The sequence below is a fragment of the Alternaria burnsii genome (genome assembly GCF_013036055.1).
Source record: "Alternaria burnsii strain CBS107.38 chromosome Unknown 705, whole genome shotgun sequence".
NCBI classification, from domain to species: Eukaryota; Fungi; Ascomycota; class Dothideomycetes; order Pleosporales; family Pleosporaceae; genus Alternaria; species Alternaria burnsii.
In genome coordinates, this window is record NW_024066107.1 from 3,803,898 (window position 1) to 3,822,894 (window position 18,997).

General features: G+C 51.7%; 6 protein-coding genes across 6 annotated transcripts; 4 read left to right on the forward strand and 2 right to left on the reverse strand.

The window, feature by feature from the left end:
• Positions 1-1,178: 1,178 nt before the first annotated feature.
• GT037_001340 (mfs general substrate transporter) lies at positions 1,179-2,855 on the reverse strand (the record flags this gene model as incomplete). Its single annotated transcript, XM_038926387.1, has 4 exons — positions 1,179-1,488; positions 1,542-2,164; positions 2,228-2,309; positions 2,359-2,855. The coding sequence occupies 4 exons, from the start codon at positions 2,853-2,855 to the stop codon at positions 1,179-1,181; spliced, it is 1,512 nt and encodes a 503-aa protein (XP_038792243.1).
• A 448-nt stretch (positions 2,856-3,303) lies between these two features.
• Positions 3,304-5,397, forward strand: GT037_001341 (glucosamine-6-phosphate deaminase; the record flags this gene model as incomplete). Its single annotated transcript, XM_038926388.1, has 7 exons — positions 3,304-3,308; positions 4,032-4,061; positions 4,112-4,173; positions 4,228-4,376; positions 4,465-4,836; positions 4,883-5,056; positions 5,107-5,397. 7 exons carry the CDS (start codon positions 3,304-3,306, stop codon positions 5,395-5,397), a joined length of 1,083 nt encoding a protein of 360 aa, XP_038792244.1.
• Positions 5,398-5,830: 433 nt separating this feature from the next.
• On the forward strand, positions 5,831-7,860 carry GT037_001342 (uncharacterized protein; the record flags this gene model as incomplete). Its single annotated transcript, XM_038926389.1, has 3 exons — positions 5,831-5,847; positions 5,901-6,584; positions 6,633-7,860. 3 exons carry the CDS (start codon positions 5,831-5,833, stop codon positions 7,858-7,860), a joined length of 1,929 nt encoding a protein of 642 aa, XP_038792245.1.
• A 603-nt stretch (positions 7,861-8,463) lies between these two features.
• GT037_001343 (gtp-binding protein sas1) lies at positions 8,464-9,258 on the forward strand (the record flags this gene model as incomplete). Its single annotated transcript, XM_038926390.1, has 3 exons — positions 8,464-8,493; positions 8,592-8,859; positions 8,936-9,258. The coding sequence occupies 3 exons, from the start codon at positions 8,464-8,466 to the stop codon at positions 9,256-9,258; spliced, it is 621 nt and encodes a 206-aa protein (XP_038792246.1).
• Positions 9,259-9,622: 364 nt separating this feature from the next.
• On the reverse strand, positions 9,623-17,485 carry GT037_001344 (protein kinase rad3; the record flags this gene model as incomplete). Its single annotated transcript, XM_038926391.1, has 8 exons — positions 9,623-10,918; positions 10,967-11,906; positions 11,955-12,441; positions 12,492-13,026; positions 13,143-15,753; positions 15,800-16,107; positions 16,154-16,851; positions 16,900-17,485. The coding sequence occupies 8 exons, from the start codon at positions 17,483-17,485 to the stop codon at positions 9,623-9,625; spliced, it is 7,461 nt and encodes a 2,486-aa protein (XP_038792247.1).
• Positions 17,486-18,044: 559 nt separating this feature from the next.
• On the forward strand, positions 18,045-18,450 carry GT037_001345 (cytochrome c oxidase-assembly factor cox-mitochondrial precursor; the record flags this gene model as incomplete). The annotated part of the gene is made up of 2 exons (XM_038926392.1): positions 18,045-18,311; positions 18,367-18,450. The coding sequence occupies 2 exons, from the start codon at positions 18,045-18,047 to the stop codon at positions 18,448-18,450; spliced, it is 351 nt and encodes a 116-aa protein (XP_038792248.1).
• Positions 18,451-18,997: the final 547 nt, after the last annotated feature.

Genomic DNA, 18,997 nt, shown 5'->3' on the forward strand with positions numbered 1-18,997 from the left:
TGGACAATCTGCCGCGGTATGATTCAACCAGATTGTACGCGTTATGCGGTGGTGGCGATCATCGCACAGTCCCTCGCACGTGTTTTGGTGTGAGCAGCAAGCAGGACTGCACGCGGCGTTGAGCTGACGAGGCCCCGGGATGTTGGAGTGAGCGGGAAGCACGTGCCTCCCGCTGTCTCTGGCGCCAAGTCTCAACCAGATCAGATCCAAGCAGGCAAGCTTGCGCGCGCAATGTCCAATCGCATCCAACCTCACTTGTGGATATTCATTGTTTTTTTCTAAGAGACCGTCTTGTCATTAGATATGTACGTAGCGTACTTCCGGGCCTCTTGCATAACGAGGACTCGAGGATCGCGGAATTAGCTGATGGTAGGGAGCTAGGTGCCCTGCTGCACTACCTTGATGTAACCACCACCTCCCTCATGGCTCTGATCGGAATGACGATCCCGAATGCGGACTGGAAGGCTTCCAAGAATCCATTGGAACATCGTATTCGACGGATTGTGGGTCGAGAACGAATGTGTGGCAATGTTCGCTTTTGCTGACCTCGGTCCGGTCTAATCACAGATTGTTGTGAGATTTGTTAGTCTGGAAGGATCGATTGGCGATCAGGAGTGTTATCTCGTATTGCTTTCATGCAGTATGTAGGGCGAAGGGTTTGCTCCTCGGAGCTCTTGGTCTTCTGGAGCAGATACGTGGCGATTCATGCTGGCTGGACGGGTCGTTCGATGCTGACAATATTCTGCATATTGCACTGGTGCTTAGATTATTCCGATATCAGGCTACCAGGCCTATTGATTGTGGTTGGATACTGGCGGCATAAAACAGCTGTTGTGTACCAGACAGTAACTTTACAGTACTACGTTGCATACCCTTGCACGACACATACAGTGATTGTAAGGATATTCTTTCATTAGGAATATAGCTAAGCTGCTGTGCCGTAGCACCGCTGGCTGCGTCAAATTAATCAGCATGCTGTGCCACGGAACATGTGACCCACGGTGTCATGTAGAGACCTGTAAATGACCGCCTAAGTTTAAATGTCAGGAAATCAAGCTCCATAACTCTGACCCGCTAATGCAACTCCACTTGAGGTATCATAAACAAGCAAATACAAGTAAACCAATCCCAGTCATTACTTATGAAGTTTCAATCATGAGTGTCCTTCAATGATTGGACTAGACCTTCTCAGCATCGCTATGCGCTGTGTGGACGATTGCCTTAGGAGCGACTTCCGCGACTGTCTCGTCGGTAAAAGCGACATCCTTCTCAATGGCGACAGTGTCTTCGACTTTCCAGAGAATTACGGGAAGAGCAATAATCAGGCTGCCGGCAAGCAATCCCCAGTTGCTGGCAAACATTGTCATGTAGGCGACCTTAGTGTCGTCCATACGCCATGTAATGGCACCTCCAGCAGACTGAATACCCTTGTAGAAACCAGCAAAGTTGGCGAGCTTACGGCTGTTGTTTGTCAGGGCGCCCATGAACCTAGTTCTGTTAGCGATCTGATCTGAATGTTTCAACTCTTGTTTCAAACTTACCAGTAGACTGAGGTTTGCCAAGCGGCATCGGAGAAGCCATAAAACATGTAGAGAACAAAGGGACCAGCGTAACCTGAGTCAGACCAGTCCTTCTTCTCGTTTGTCTCGTCTTCTGCCCAGGCACGGTCGTAGGTCTTCTGGAACATGTAACCGAAACCCCAGATGATCATGATGGTCGCGAAAAGTACAGCCCATACAGCCTTAGCACGGGTTGTTCGGCGGATGCCCTTGATGTCCAGCGCATACCCAAAGACGTAGGCGCCGACAATCTGCATGATGTAGTAGACAACACCATTGAGCGCGCGGGTGCGGACGTTGAAGTATGCAGCATTGATCTCGGTGAAGTGGTACGCGTAGAACCAGTTAGATGCGAGGAACATGGGGAACAGAAGGATAATGTACGGGTCGGTGAAGAAGGTTTGGTAAAGACCAACGATCTCCGACTTCCAAGAAGGGTGTTTCATGACGATAACTTTTGATCCATCGTCACGAATGACGTCTTTCGCGTCGACCAGAGTCCAAGCGAGAGCGGCACCGAGGATGGTGAGGACAAGGAAGCCGATGTAGGTACCGTCGTTGACTGTACCGGCAGTCTTGGTGTGAATATTCTGACCCAATGGGATCTAGGAGAGTTAGTACTTGATAGGTAGCTATTTCTTAGTATTCTCAAAGGGAGGATAGCGTACCAGACTACCAATGACAGCACCCAAGTTGAATATCATCCAGAACCATGAGATGTAACGGCCCTTGGAGTCTTCTGGTGGGTAACTACGATGCTGTTAGTATACACCGAGAGAGATGTTTAGGGCTGACGTACGACATCATTATGGCTCCCTGCGCACACCAAAGCAGACCAGCGCATACTCCAAGTAGTGCACCAGCGAATGTGGTGAAGCCCAGATTCTGTGTGTGGTTGTAGCATAGGTAAGAGGCAACATAGATGGAGTATCCGACACCGCCAAAAGACAGAGAGGTGCGGATGCCAAGCTTGTTCGTAAAGGTGCCGGCAAAGAAGCCGACAACAGCAAAGGTCGAGTACAACGCCGTGTTGGCCCGGTTGTTCGCGGTTGCGTCAAGTTGGCCACCACCACCCATGCCATTCAGAGCATTGAACATGCCCGGACACATGAAGCAAACGAGAGAAACAATGACCAGTTGGACAGGTGGTGATGCAAACCATGGCAACTTGAAACCGGCGACGGTAAAGCGCTTGTATTTCCACGAAGGTGGGAGATCAAGCGTGTTGGTATCCGTCAACGAGTTCTCTGGAGAGTTGACATCGTGTGGAGGCTGTTTTTCCTCGGTGGTCGCCATGATGATGTCCAGGCGATGATGGGTTGTGGGCGTTTAGCGCGTGAGTCGAAATTGACAGACGGTAAAAGCACGTCGTCGATGGTGTAGAAGATGTGAGCAGGCAGAACACAATAAAGATACTAGATGTTCGCGCTCAGACCAGGCAAGATACGATGATGGCAAGCTATAATTAAACGAGCATTGGATGGGGTGAAGGCGAGGGGCACTTGGTTTTAAGCATCTGGTCAGCTAGGGTCTTCACACGGTCCATTCACGACCAAATCTCCCCCAGCCAACCTGCATCGGGGTAGCGAGGCGGGCAATAGCACGCGACACCCTCTGGCTTCAGGAGATAAACGACTGCAAGCCCACAAGTGACAGCCGTCGGCGAAGGATTCATTGGCGTCGTTGGCACTGCCCAGGCAAACGCCAGCAATCAGCCGTATCCGCACCCCAAGGCCGTACTACGATGCAGTAAGCAGCAGCAGAGCAACGGCTACAGGTGTCCGGGTCGCGGTTGTCAGTGGTTCTCGGGACAGCCTTCGGGGGTCAAAGCGGGGCGTTGGAAGCCTGCTTATCGACGATGCATGGATCTGCATGCGTCTGGGACCACACTGTTGGTTGATGCATCGCCGGCCCCCAGCACAGGGCTGCGAGCTAGAACACGCCGGACTGCAGCCACAAGTGCAACGCTCTCCGCCCGCCACCCCGAGTCAGAAATGTAACATCGTCTTCCTGCGACTCCATCAGCACGTCGGCCTTATCAATTACGCTCGCTATCGTGATGTTCGTTGCTGGCTGCCCGTGACGGCTAGTACGCGACCCATTTTCGATCAGGTTTCCACTGCTATCACGGCCGATGAGGATGACCATGCTCCTCCTGCCATGCTCCTGTAACATTGCACATGGTAGCAGCCCCTCAGCTGGTGCAGATAGGCGCGTTGTACCACCACGTTCACCTCCAACTGTCCATCGCATGACGCACCACGAGCAAGCGGGCCGATACAGAGAAGTCTTTGGAGAACGTGTTCAGATGCGGCAAGTCTGGCCGTTGTCCATGTTGACCAAGAGACCTTGGACGATGATCGAGCTTGCAATACTACCTTGACCCAGAGTGACGTGAAGCTGCTGAAACTCTCATAACAACCATCGCCAGCCCGCTGTGGAAAGTGACTTCTAACCCCTCACTTGGCACAGAACGCTCGCAGTGGCACAGACAGACATCATGTATGAGCATGCAATCCTTTGAAGTCTAACCCTTTGCTTACCGCTCGTAGGCGGCTAATTATCAGAGACGATCCCAAAGCTGCATCCCAATACATCGCCGACTATGTCATTGGTGCATCTCTTGCTCCCTTGTCATGTTTCGTTATCAGCTAACGCCTCAGCATAGAGCGCATTAAGGCCTTCAACCCTACACCTGAGAAACCCTTCGTGTTAGGGTTGCCCACTGGCAGCAGTCCCGTCTTAATCTACGAGCATCTTGTCCAGCGCCACAAAGCGGGACAAGTCTCGTTCCGCAATGTGGTCACATTTAACATGGTATGAAGGGCCGCTCTGCATGTGCCGTAGTACCCTAGTTCCCAATGTAGCACGGCAGCGTGATGTTGAGCGGTGCTGACCCAACCAGGACGAGTATGTCGGTATCCCACGAGACCATGCCGAAAGCTATCACAGCTTTATGTACAAGCACTTCTTCTCACATGTTGACGTGAAACCTGACAACATCAACATCCTCGACGGCAACGCGCCCGACCTAGAAGCTGAATGCCATGAGTATGAAGAGAAGATACAGCGTGCGGGTGGTATTGAGCTGTTTTTAGGCGGCATCGGACCAGATGGGCACATTGCCTTCAATGAGCCAGGCTCCAGCTTGAAGTCTCGAACTCGTGTGAAGACACTGGCGTACGACACCATTCTAGCCAACTCAAGGTTCTTCGGGAACAATCTGGATCAAGTGCCGAGAATGGCATTGACAGTTGGAGTTCAAACGGTGCTGGATGTAAGTCACATCACCGTGCACCTTGGCAAAGTCTCACAGACGTCAGGCACGCGAAGTCGTTATTATAATAACGGGTGCGCACAAGGCTCTAGCCCTTCAAAGATGCATCGAAGGTGGTGTGAATCACATGTGGACACTGTCTAGTCTGCAGATGCACCCCCACCCAATGATTGTGGTTGACGAGGACGCCACCTTGGAGCTGCAGGTCAAGACAGTCAAGGTACTTGCGTCAATACACATGTTAGCTGATCCGACATTGACACTCGACAGTACTTCAAGAGCATCGAGATGGTAGGAGACGAACTGGGGATGCGCCAGAAGCTCCCTAGAAAGCGCGACTCGCTTGTGGACGAGGGTACCTTGCTAGCCCCTGACCAAGAGAACGGTATCAGGTTGACTGTGCCGCAACTTGATCTCTCCCGTTCAGCAAGTCCAGTCCTGGAACCAATGAGCGCCCGCCTCACCGACGAGGAAGCAAGTGCATTGCGTCCCGTGGACGTGGATATGGATGAGGTCGCAGATCAACCTTCGGTCCGAATGAGCGCTCGCGTCGCCAGCTAGCCTCAGCCTACGTTTCGAGCGTACAGGCACCGGAGATTGTCAGGAAGCCGCTGGAAATGTTTCCATGTTTGCTTTTGGAAAACGCCTAGACAGACTGGTCCCTGAGTCAGAATCGGATAGTTGAGAGCAACGTGTTGGCCTGTTAGAAGTATATGCCGTTGGAAGGTACGATGGGAATCGAACAAGGAAACATGATAGCAAGAATAACAAGGTAAAACGGAGGCGTCACATGTCGGCTGCTATGCTTTTTCGTCCTCATCTGTGTCGAAATGTTACGTGGTGAAAACGTGGGGAATGTTGTGCTTGGTGGCAGGCTCTAGAACGTCATTGGCAGCGGGCGGGCGCGCGTCATGCTGGTTCCGATTCCGATCCCCTCCTCGTATCAAAAGAATCCTGCCGCATCCTCCATGTGAAAGTCGACGCGCCGGTAACCATGTCTTTCGTGGTTGAGTAAGTCGAGCAATTGGAGCGACGTACTGTAACTCTGGCTAACCGCATTGCAGCCAGGTGCGACGAATTGACAGTCAGCTCGATCGGCTGCAGCTGTCAGCCACGCGAGCAGGCAGCTTTTCCATCACCGCCGAGGAAGCCCACAACCCCACCAAGACGTCCCGAATCGCACATCTGCAGAATCTCATCAAGTCTCTCTCTACCACTGCGTCATCCAAGCACAGCCTTGTCCCCGTCGCGCGCATATCCGAGGCGCTACAACGTGCCAACATCGCTAGCAGCTACGAGGATGCGAGCTACGAGCACGAGCTGGAATGGCTGCTAGTCAGCAAGGCGACGACACAGGTATACGGCCAGGTCTTGAGTACGATACTGGAGCAGACCATCCCACTGGAAGACGACCTGTGGTACTGGGACGACATTCTCTCCACCTACCGATTCGCTGGCTTATACTCGATACAAACATCTCCAGTCCGCGTATGGAAATGGTCGCAGGAGATATACCATGATGTCTTATCGCGCGGCGGCCAGGTGGCCAATGGATGGAGCCAGTTCTACGGCCTCGTCAAAGACGCAGTGCAAGAGCGGAGCATCGCCAACATCCAGCGAAGAGTCGTGAGCCCATTGGCGCTTGTGAGAAATGAAGGCAGGAAGAAGCGGGCCGCCTTGAGGAAGATACGACTTATCAACGCAAACGCGCTCGGCGTGCTGCTAGGCGAAGGCCTGGGTAACGAGAGGTATGTCATAAGCTCATTGCGGGACACGGCTGTTGCTAATCTTTCCAGTGTGCACGACGACGGCACCCAGTCGCCCACGCTCCTCGGAACACAAAGTGGACATAGATGGAAGAGCGTCATGTCCAAGAACATTGCCCTCATGGATGCCGTCATCCAAAGCGTGAACACAGCAGAGCTTTCCGTTGATAAGTTCGACGACTCGGTGGCCAGCATCACACAGGACGATCAATTCTACTCCCTGCACGAACCCACTGGAGAGCGCACAGCAAGTACACTCAAGCCGGCAGACGTCGCTGAGCGACTCCAGTACCTACTCCGGGACGCATTGCCTACCTACACGTCAAACTTCAATGCTGTGGTCAAGGAAAACGGACGTCCATCCCTGATCATCCGGTACTGGCTTCCCGCCACTATGCTCCTTGTATCTTCAACCACTATCCTGCGCATCTTCGTCAACCGGAAAGAGGAAATCTTGACCTGGGTACGCGAGTTAGGACAGACTGTGATTGACTTTTGGACAAACTGGGTCGTGGAGCCTGCAATGAGAATCATCGGTACCATCCGGCACAATGAAGACAGCGAGGTTTCCATCATGAGCAAACGGAGTTTGGAATCTGACCGCGCAAGCCTCGAGCGCATGGTTGTTGATTTTGCTGTCAAGAATCCCGAAGGCCCAGCATTGAACGAGACACAGATCGCCGACATCAGAGCCAAAGTCCGCGAGGGCGACCTAACAACGGTGTTGAGATCGTACGAGAAGGACATTCAAAGCCCGGTCAAAGGAGCCATAGTCGGCAATCTCGCTAGCGCACTCCTCATCCAGGTACAGAAGACCAAGGTCGATGTGGAAGTTGCCATGAGTGGTATCGACAGCATCCTCAAGAGTCAAGAATTGCTCTTTGGCTTTATCGGTCTGACGCCCGGTGTACTCGTCAGTATTGGCGTCTACCGATACCTTCGAGGTGTGTTTAGTAGCCGTAAAGGCGTGCAGATGTGGGCAAGGCAGGGTCGCATGTTGCTCATCCTACGCAACATTGATCGCATCCTCACCAGCGCGACCGCTACCGAGGATGGTGAGATTTCTTACAAGGACCACGGTCTCCTTGTTTGCGAAGTGCATCTATTGCGACAAGCTGCGAATGGAATCCTACCGCGACGCATCTTCCACGACCTGTTGGTGGAGATAGATGAGCTTGTTGATGTGCGGAGTGGGCTGCAGCGACAGCAGAAAGTGGTCGAGCGTATTCGGTGGGCGTACTCGAAATGGTTTACTTGAGGAAGCATGTTTTTTCTTTGCAACTGGGACGACGCGGTAAAAGCACATTTATGATCAGCGTACATACCCACTTGAATACAAAGTTACGAGCAAGTTGGTGCACTGCGAAGCGTAATCTCCAGTAGGCGTGAGTCGAGCATGTGAGGGTCAAGGCCGCCTAGGTGCGACAAGGTGCATTCTACACCAGGCACCACAGCATGACCAAGTCTTGTGGTTCGCGTCGTGATGCCGGCAGTCAGAGCCGAGTCGGGCCCAGAGCGCGGTTGCCACCAATCCGCCTCTCATCACTCGCTGCGGACGACAGTGACGAAGGTGGTGAGCCCGTGCGGACTATTGGCGCTAACGTCCAACGTTGGCTGGCACCTGTGAACTCCAACGCCATTCACTTCGCTGCCTGCTGTTGACCACACAGCGACAGACATATACCCAAGACCGAAGCCCATCGCCTGCACCTTGCACTGTCGAGTCGAGCCTACATCACCGGCATCCTCGTGCAACCGCCAAAGGAAGCCAGCTCACCGTATACCCATAGCCCAAACCGGCGGGCGCCAACTCCGCATACCACGCACCGACCGATAACGCATATCGCCGCCCTACACCAACATGGCTGGATCCAGGAATTACGACTTTCTCGTAAGCTCGCCCTACCCCGTACTTGCTGGACCCTGAGCGCCCCTCCACCGCTTGTATACCAAGACCCACACTAACACTTCCCCCCTCCCCCCACGCAGATCAAACTGCTCCTCATAGGCGACTCGGGCGTAGGCAAGTCATGCTGTCTGCTGCGCTTCAGTGAGGACTCGTTCACGCCCTCGTTCATCACCACCATCGGCATCGACTTCAAAATCCGCACCATCGAGCTCGACGGCAAGCGCGTGAAGCTGCAGATATGGGATACCGCCGGCCAGGAGCGTTTCCGGACCATCACCACGGCCTACTACAGAGGCGCTATGGGCATTCTGCTGGTCTACGACGTTACAGATGAACGGAGCTTCAACAGTACGTCTCCGCTGGGTATCCTGCACAGGACAGCAACAAGCGGGCATCCATACTAGAGGCTAACACTGGGCAACAGACATTCGCACATGGTTCTCCAACGTCGAGCAACACGCCACCGAGGGTGTCAACAAGATTCTTATTGGCAACAAGTGCGACTGGGAAGAGAAGCGCGCCGTTTCCACAGAACAGGGCCAGGCCCTCGCTGACGAACTTGGCATTCCCTTCCTCGAGGTCTCGGCCAAGAGCAACATCAATGTCGACCAGGCCTTTTACAGCTTGGCCGGAGATATCAAGAAGAGGCTAATCGACACCGCAAGGACGGATCAGACTGCGGCGCCCAAGGTGGATGTTGGTGGGCAAGACAGTGGAAACGCTGGCATGGGTGGGAAGTGCTGCTAAGAATAGGTGCAAAGTTAGCAGCGGACGCATTGGGCTGAAATCCATCACACAACGAGGCTATACGACGAATATCCGCTCGAGCGTGTCTTTTGGGTAGCATCACCTTTTCTTACGAGTCTTTGTTTCGGCGTTTTCAAGAGAATGGGAGTACCTACTTTTTACAATTACGTATTGTAATGCCAATCTTGTATATGCAAGAGTCAGTCTTCACATGGCACGTAAAGGGCTACTAATAGTTCCGCCTGTACTGCAGTGGTATTTGAGATGAAGACGAGTTTTAATTGCTGACACTTTTTCAGTGTCATCTGTACGACGCCCTCGACATGACTCCTACACGCCTGCTTTTACTGAAAAGATGAACCACCTAGAAGAAAGCACACCACCCAATGTACATGGCTGCCAAGTTGTGCGGGTCCCTCGCCATAGCAATGAGTGCCTCGACGTACCCCTCTACACTCAACGGTACACTCTCCCCCTTCAAGTACCCGTTCACTTTTGTGCGCGTGACATCAAGGACCTCCTGCGGCGTATCCGGTACACCTACAATCTTCTTCCTCCGTTTACCACCCAGAAAATCCGCCGTGGGATCATGCACAAATGTCTCCAGAATAGTGATGAGCGTGTCTTCGTGCTGTCGAAGCAGCTTATACGTGAGCTCAGCGGCCTTGCGGAACGGACCTTCAACGCCCTGGGGACCCATGGCATCGACCATGTTGTGTGTCAGGCGGAAGGGCACGAGTTCAGGTTTCTCAAACGTGAGACCCTTGTCGAAGAGGCAGTTGAAGTCTACGTGGAAGGTGCCACCGTCGCCTTGCTCTAGGAGAACGTTCTCACCGTGCCTATCTCCTAGACCTAGTACGTGCCCAACAATGCTCATTACCGCGCAAGACCGTGTGTACCGAAGCCGCGCTGCGAACCACGCTTCTGGCTCTGGAAACGTCTCTACGAACCATTCATGTAACACAGGCACGAACTTACCGAGGATGCGTTCAGTGAAGATGGTGACTTTGGAGGGTGATGAGCAGGCTTCGTTTAACAGTAGACGAATCTCTGCATAGTCGATTGCAATGTTGCGTTGGCGATAGAAACGAAGGATGATGTCGCGCATGGGTTTGAGGCCTTCGACCCATTCAATGGCTCCGCACTCTTCGTTGAGAGGTGTCACGGCGTACGTCTTGATGTACAGGCGACGTTTGCTCGACTCGATGTCCTTTTGGAGAGCCCGATTGATCATGGCGTTGAATTCCATGAGCCGCTGATCCTTGCGTAGATCGTCTTTTGGTTTGCAAAGTAAGCCGTATGAGCGGCCGTCTGAACCGCGTACGTTGAGCTTCCGTGGACGCTGTAGAGACGACAAGACCAGTACATCATCATCAAATGACTGTATCGTGATGGCGTCGGCTGGGAATGGGTTGTAACGACGGAGGGACTGGCTGTCGTTGCCAGCAGGCAGGTTGGGAAGCAGATTGGCCTCAATAGGCACCACCAGAAGCGTGGGGGCCAACTTGTGGTTGAATCCCAGCTCCTTTGAAAGACTCACGCGTGCTACTCGCGACTCTATGGGAGCATCGCAAGCTGCCAGAAGCGCATCAGTAAGTCGCTGTCCTTGACCAATTAGGGTTTTGAGGTCGACGAAAGCTCCCTTGCGCTTTGTTGCGTCCTTTTTGTTGTTAGCTGGTTTCTGACCTTGACCAGGTCGAGAACTTACGCGCAGTTTCTGCAGAACGGCAGTGCCCCGAGCTCTGCGGTCATCCTGTGTAGAGTGAAGGACGGCAAATAGAGCCCAAAGCGCCTGCTGCGGGTACGATGAAGCGACTCGGATGATAATCGCCTGGAGAGCCTCCCAAACGCTCTTGTTTGGATGGCTGATGCGTGTGATGATCTGCGGGAAAGCGGTATACCATGCAAATGCAGGCATTCGCTCTGCTGCGTAGCGCGCGACATATTTGTTGATGTGTTCAAGGTAGTTGAGCCGATGCCCATGGAACTCCTTATCTTTGGTGGTTCTGGGTGTGTTGTTCGTGACTTCCATACCCATGTCCAACCATAGCGTAAGTATCTTGGGTAGAGTCTGGTAGTAGTACTTCGTCCCATACACCGTAGAGCGAGTGAAGTTCTCAACGACCAGCTTGACCAGGCTTCCTGAGAGATACTCAGAGCTCTGTTTTGTTATTGGTTGCTGCTTCTCTGACTCCAGAAGCTTCAGATACCATCGACCCAGGTAGTAATGACCTTTATCCCACCGGGGATACGTTTGCACACCAATTACATACTCCTCTTTCAGAGACATCGACTGGGTCTGACCTGCGCGATCTAGCCATTTAGCGAGCAGTAGTTGAGCATGGCACTTAACCTTGTTCATGGAATGCCCTTCGCCTCGACCGGCTGTAGTAACAGAGATGTTGATGGGCACAGTGTCCTCCCGCTGGAACGCGTTGCTGTCGATTGCACCACGAAGGTTTTGAATTGCCTTACGATGGTGACCTTCTTTCCAAAGAAGCTTCGAATATTCGATCTTAGATGCGTTATCTCCAAGTCGCTCGGCGTGTAGCACTGAATTGAAAGCAGTTGTCATGAAGCCTCCTTTACGAGCTAGCCGTCCTGTTGTAAGCCATGCCGAAGCGATGTCGAGTTTCGTGAATTCGATGCTATTGTCTGTCAGCAATACTCAACATATGCCAGGTCAGGTTGCTCACCGAGACAATGTCATGGCGGCACGGCGTAGTCCCAGAAGATACTGTTTGTCTGATGTGTACGCTCCAATGACGTCCAACCGGCGATCCAAGTTCTCAAGGATAACCTCACGGTCCGCCGCAACCCCATTACTCATACCGCTTACAGCTTCTATCTCGTATAGCGCGTGCAATTTCACAAGGTGTTCATGCGATGCTTGTACAGAAGCTGTGGTGGATGGGGACATACTCTTTGCCAGAACTTCTCGCAATTTTGCAATGATGGCCTGAAACTCGATACGGTTCTTGTGACGAAGTGCTGATAACGCTCGACCTAGTCCAACGTTGAAATCTATGAAAAGATTCGAGTCTGCGACATTAACTGTACCAAGAAGTCGATCGAGTTGTTCCCATTTACCAGTAGACCAAGCTGCTTCAGCTGCGAAAGGCAGTGTACTACTCAAAAGCGAGTTAGTTGCGTGGAAACCGTCCACGTAATTGAGGATCGAGTCTTGAACGAGCATTAGTAACTCTTCTTGGAATTCACTTATTCAGACTCACCATATTGACCGGACTCTTTTAGGCAGGTGAGAAGGTTAATCTGAGTCTCGACATCGTTCGGTTTTTCAGAAAGTGCAATCTCATACCAGCTCTGAGCTGCTGTCCACCGTCCAGCTTTACGATCTTCGATAATCTGCTGCTCAGGATTGAGGACCTTGAGATGGGCCGATATCCCCTCAATGCTGTCCGGCTCGTCGATATGCGCATAGATCATTTGTAGATGTTGCAGCAAACTGTCTTTCTCAGGGAAGGGCTGCTTCGACGCCGCTTTCTTGTCTCGCTGCTGGCGAAAGTATTGTTCCCAGTGAAACAAGGCTCGAGAATACGAACCACATTCAACGGCTCGTCGGGATATAATCTCTGCGGGGATAAGCTGGAGTATCCCTTCAACGCGACTGACTTGCTTGATGGAGTTCATCTCCTCGTCCTCGGACACACCACGTCCCGTTTTTCCCGCCATTGTTCTTGCGTCAATCAGGGATTTCTTCTTCTCTTGTAGCCATAGTGACAGGTAGTCGAGTGTCTGGAACACATTCTGCGATGGGTCAGCGAATAGAGGTTGATGGAGTAATTATAGGGCCTTGCCTCGCTGCACTGCTTGATGATGGAAGATTCGTGTTGCTCCGCCGTACGTAAATCGGCCTGCAGCACCTGCAAGAGCTCTCGGCCAACATTTGCCTTGTTCTCATCGCTGTCAGATACGATAACGTTAAGAGCTGCGAACGGAAGGATGAATGTAGCTATTGATAAATCGTAGCCCCTGATGATTCTAGCCAGAACAGGGAAGACCATCTCAACATTGACACCTTGCCCTTTTCGCAACAGGTCGTAAACAAAGGTCTGGAGCCAGGTTCCATGGCTGAGCTTGGAGTTGAAGATCGGATATGTCGGACCCTCGTACTGTATTGATGGATTCATGTTGACGGAATATTTGGAATCCAGGAAGGGTGTCAAGACAGTTCTGACAGCCTCTGGAATATCATTCCAGCGTTGTGCCTCTGTGCTAGTCTGCGAAGACCGAGGCTTTGCCCCGCGGAGAGCGCTGAACCCGCAATGCTTGAGCATCTCCTGCATGGCATAGGCGATCCAGCCCTGTGCTTTAGCATTTGTGGTAGACAGGAAGACTTTGACCAGAACTTGCTCAAGGAGCAATGCCACGAAATCGATGTCTTCGTCTCTCCGTGAGAAGTTTGATAGCATCAAGACGCGCTTCTTTTCACGAACTGTTTCCACTCGATATGGATCAAGACCGCCGATGATACCAAGGCATTGAGCACAAAGGATGGTGATATCAGAATAGTCTTCAGAGAACCGTACGCTGGCATCAAGGAGAGACCGCGTCAACGCCGCCAATATCGGGAGAGGCTTTTGACCGACTACTGACTGGTGCAGCTCCCGCTGGTTGGCATCTAGAAATGGCACAAGCTCTATCAGTGCCTGTCTCACTACGACTGAGTTCTGATCTTTGCATCGATTGCTGAAGGCATGGAAGACCTTGATGGTCTCGACCATATCTTTGAACTTTACCAATTCTCCCTCAATTTTGGAGAGCATTGGTATGCCAGCTAACGAAGGAAGGTATTCCACTCTATCTCGAAGTTGCGCATTATACTGCTGTATTATGCCTTCAATAGCTTTGTGAGCCTTGAGCTGCGTATCTTCGGAGAAAATTGACCAGTGTTGTACGATCAATGAGAATGTTTGATCAACGACTAGCATTGTCTCGTCTCCATCGAGAGCTGCTAAGAACGCAGACCAGACAGTGAATGTATCGTCGCATAGGTCTGGATCTCCCATGGCCGATTGGAGACAGGCGCGAATCTGTGGCAACGCTCCATTCACGCTAAATCGCGCAAGGTGGATGAGATCCCCTATAGCAGCTATGCATCTCTTCCTTTCGGGCATTGGATGGGGTGTTGCCTTTCCCTGGGCGTTGGGGGCTTCGATGACATTCGAGAAATATGCTATAATGCCTAGAATATGTGTCTCGCAGAATGCATCCAGGTTCTTGGTCTTTGACGTAGATTTCCGCTGACCTGATTTCGTGTCCGGTGCGAGCGATGCAAGGGTACTGAAACCTTTGTAATAGGGCTTTTTCCTAACAATTTCTTGGTCCGCCGCTAGTTTCAGTATCTCGATGGCAACGCCAGTTATATCTAGTGCGACCCAAGATTCGAGCTTGTTATTACTGCTATCCCGGATAGCAGGCTCAATGGCCGCTAGAGTCTCCATCGCTGTCTGCTCGACTTCAGCGACGGGCTGTGATAAAAGCAAGGCGAGTATCCTCGCAAGATTGGCTCTTGGATGCGTCAAGACGTCAATGACAGAAGCTTTCCGTGCCTGGGCGATCTTCTCAATGATGTCTCTTCGTTTGCTCAATACAAGATGAGGAAGAGTATCCGCTTGGGTCTGTACCAATAATTGACGGACGTTTTGCTCAGTCAAGTCAGCCAGCTGCTGCGCCTTCTGAGGCTGGTTGACGATGTCCTTGATGACTGAGAAGCCAATGACCTTCCAATAAGGGCTTAAAAGCTGCATCGTATCCATAGAATACCCTTTAGCGATCGACTCAAGTTCGCGGTAAGCCATACCGCATACCAGTGCGTTTGGATGGCCTAGGTATTCGATGAGGTGATGTAATATTATGGGTAGCTCTAGTTCGCCGCATGTCAATGCGGTTCGACCATATGCGAGGATCAACGTTTCCTGATCGGATAAGATGTTGCGTTTCGCCAGTGCATCCAGAAACTCTACGAAAGACCGCCGATTTTTTCCACGAACGGTTTTGTGTATGTCATCTCGTAAAAACACCATCAAGGAACTTGTCGCAGCGAGTTTCAGTTCCCGTAAAGATCTACTCATAGACGCAAGCAGCCACTGTCCTAGCTCACATACCTCGAGAGACAGATACTCAGGGTCAGAGATATGGTTGTAGACACGGCCAATGGCCACAGCCATAAGCACCCGGGATTGAGATGACGCCTCGAACACTGGCTCTTTCGTGATCGCAAGCATGGCAGCAATAGCGTCCTTCCAGCTCTCTGCATCGTCCTGTTCGTTCCAATGCATCGCGGCGTCTCGTCCATTTCGTGAGCTGACATCACACAACAAACAAGCAAGTGACTGCAGTGGCTGCGAGGCTGATTGTGATGGTTCTAAACAACGGGACCCAGCACATGCAATCTTTGTGAATGCTGTCATAATATCCACTTGTGCACGTTCGTTCTGTAGTTCGTCGTCCATGATGGATGAGTACCTTGTTCTATTGAAATCAGCAATGGATATCAGAACCAATTGAGAGGACTTACTCGATGATATTGTGAAGATTAGACAGGTTGAAAACAGGTGAGTCCTGACTACTGCCATTCAATACCATCATGAGTCGCTCATATATAGTACGATTAATGTCAGAAGTGTCTGGTAATGTCTTCCGCCGCTTGGTAGGCCTCTCTTCGGTTCCTAGGTTTAATACGCGGAATGATTTTAGGATTCGCGTTGATTCCTCAGCAAGTTGAGCGTTCGAAAAATTGCCAGTGTCACTCTCACAGAGCTCTTTACGTATGTCTGCGACAGACATAGGCCATGTGCCTGGTGCGGTCCAAAGACAGAGGGCCAGCTGGTATATGTTAGTATATGTCGACACTGCAGTGCTCGTTTCATACCTGTAAGTCTTTATGGAGCTTAGAAAAATGATCCACGTCCCGGCAAGCCTTAGCTATAATCTCCTCAACATCGTGTAAAACGATGGTTCTGCTCGCTTCCTGCCGACGCCGGATATTCGGGATATTTTCAGGCGATGAGATAAGTGCACTGCGTAAGTGGGTGAGGATGATGGCCAGCCGCACTTGACTGCTCTCTGATGCCGGCAATGATGGTAAGCCATCAACAAACTCGCGGAGGCTAGTGATTAGTGCCTGCGCATTCTTCAACGAAGTACAGGTGCGGTCTCCAGGCGCCAATGGAGGAAGAAAAAGTATTTCTAGTAGCTGCAAATATACAAGCGTAATCTCATCAGAGAAAGGACGCTTCGCCGAGCTTGTTGTCCATCGCCTGAAGTATTTCCATAAAGCTTGAGCACTATCTATGATCCAGGTTAGATGATGATCTAAGGCACCAGGTGTCACAGATTCCCGCTCTTGAGGCTGGATAGCATTCGCCAACGCCAGAAGCAGACAGAAACCAACGTTGATGGCACCGAGTTGCGAAGTGATGGTTCGCTGCAGATCGTGGGGCAAAGCAATAATTTGCTGGCTTTCTGGCCAGAACACACTGATGTTGCTTGATGATGGCAGGGCAACACTGAAAGACGGTGCAGGTACCGAAACCGGATCGTCCACGGATTGCAATTTTGTCAAGATAGCTGGAAAGAGGTAAGCGGATGGAGAAAGGGTTCTGGCTTAGTACTCACATTGCACACACGACCTGTAAAGCTGTGAGACTACTGCAGCTGAGCGCCAGAGGGCAGATGTTCGAGCAAGCACGCTTAGGCACAGATGGAGCAGTTGCTGTACATGGTCGTGCACAGAATTGAGTGTTGTATACGTCAACAGGCCCAGTAACTTGGGATATAACCAGAGAATGAGTGGGGGCCGAGGTATACCGTCGTCTTCGCTGTCCCGGGTGCTCAGCAGTAGATGTGGCTTCTGTTGCAGGATGAAGGTAAGCGCGGCAATACTGTCAATGCCTTGCTGCCTCTGCTGGTCCTGGGCAAACGGATCATGTTTGAACAGTCCCTCAAGACCCGCTTCCGCGATGACGCACACGAGCGCTACGAGTTGTTGATCAGGCTCGTCGGTGTTTGGATGTTGAAGAAACTCCTTTACTAGTTCACCAAAACTGACTTTGGTTACTTGGCCATGCCGCGCATTGACATTTGAAGCGTTGTGTACAATTTGAGCCGCGATAGTCGAAGGGGGCGGAACGCCATTCGAATTGCCGTTAGTCACTGGTGGCGGTGCCATCCGCTGAGTCGAGCTCCCGCCTTTGCGGGCCATGATGCACGTTACCGACGTGGCATGTCGCGTAGGTTGGGAAAGAGTGCAGTCTTGAGAGACGGCCGGACACCTGGTTGTTGGCGGTGATGCTGGATCTGGCTTTAAGCGAATGCCTGTACAAACTTCGACTGATTCAAGATGGTATTGATGATGGAGTGGCGTCTGATTGGACGCGGGTGGGGGCCTCTGCAATTTGCTGTGCGGTAGTCGCAGGCTTTCAACGAGTGTTGTTTCGTGTTATTGATACGATAGTCCGGCAGTCGTCGCGAAATGCGCGATGTAGGCAGGTGTGCGTTTGGTGTGTAAGGTCCACAGAGAAGGTGTATGGATTACATCGACGCGAAGTCGCGTAGTCACGAGACCCCGCTAAGTTCTATCTTGGTAAAGAGCGCTACTCCGCAATTCCACCTGGAAGCATCGAACCACCCTTGCTCAACATTGAAAGCACCGAGATCGCAACATCGCAACCCCGAACGCTACACAAATCGAGCACGCATCATACACATATCGCCGCCTACTGTGCACGTCTGCAGGATCTAGCATCCTCTAAGCCGCAGCCATGCCTGGCCCATTCACTTCGAAGTCTTTCAGCGCCACACTACCCAACTCGCTCGCCGCCCGATACCGAAAGTCACTCCAGAAACATCCGTTCCTACTATTCGGCCTACCATTCCTCTCTACGATCGTTCTAGGGTCTTTCATGTTGACGCCCGCCACGGCGCTGCGATATGAGCGCTACGATCGCAAGAACCAACAAATAACACATGAGCAGGCTATGGGCCTGAGAGGAGAGCGGAGAAAGGTTAATATGAAGGATGAGTACTACGTACGTATAATAGGCAACATAGGTATTGGAAGGGCACGGGCTGACAATTGCACAGAGATTGCAGGCTAAAGACCTCGAGGACTGGGAGCAGAGGCGTGTCAAGAGGCTGCCGGGAGAGCCAGACGGCACACTTGTGTAGGGACGAGATAAACAATCAAAACAGCATCTGACACGGCGTTACGGAAAATGGTTAGCATAGCAGATTCGATACCTCTGTACGATACAGACCCCTCCACTTTCCACAGTAGGCGCATACTGCACAGGAAAACGGACACCCATACTAGCTTGATTGAGGCCATGATACCTGAATGTATACCATGAAAATGTTTGCTACATGACACTTAGCTTGTTCCACGGAGTCGATTTAACACTGCGTCCTCTGCTCGGCCCGTGATAAGTCAGTGCACCGAAGCTGGGAACGACTCGCTCAGCCAAGACATTATCTCTGGCGAAAGAGCCTTGCGGCGACAGCAGCAAAGTGCGCTATTCTTGTGGTGTCTGTTGAGAATTGAAGTAGCAACTTGAACCGGAGTTGTATCTGGGACGGGAAATATGACTTCTGTGTACGCATGGCTACAGCCTCAACGTGACGCATTATTATTCGTGTGATATATATGGATCACGCTTGTGTGATTTGAATCGAGCCGGCCATGAAGCAAACAATGAGAAGGAATACACGAATTACA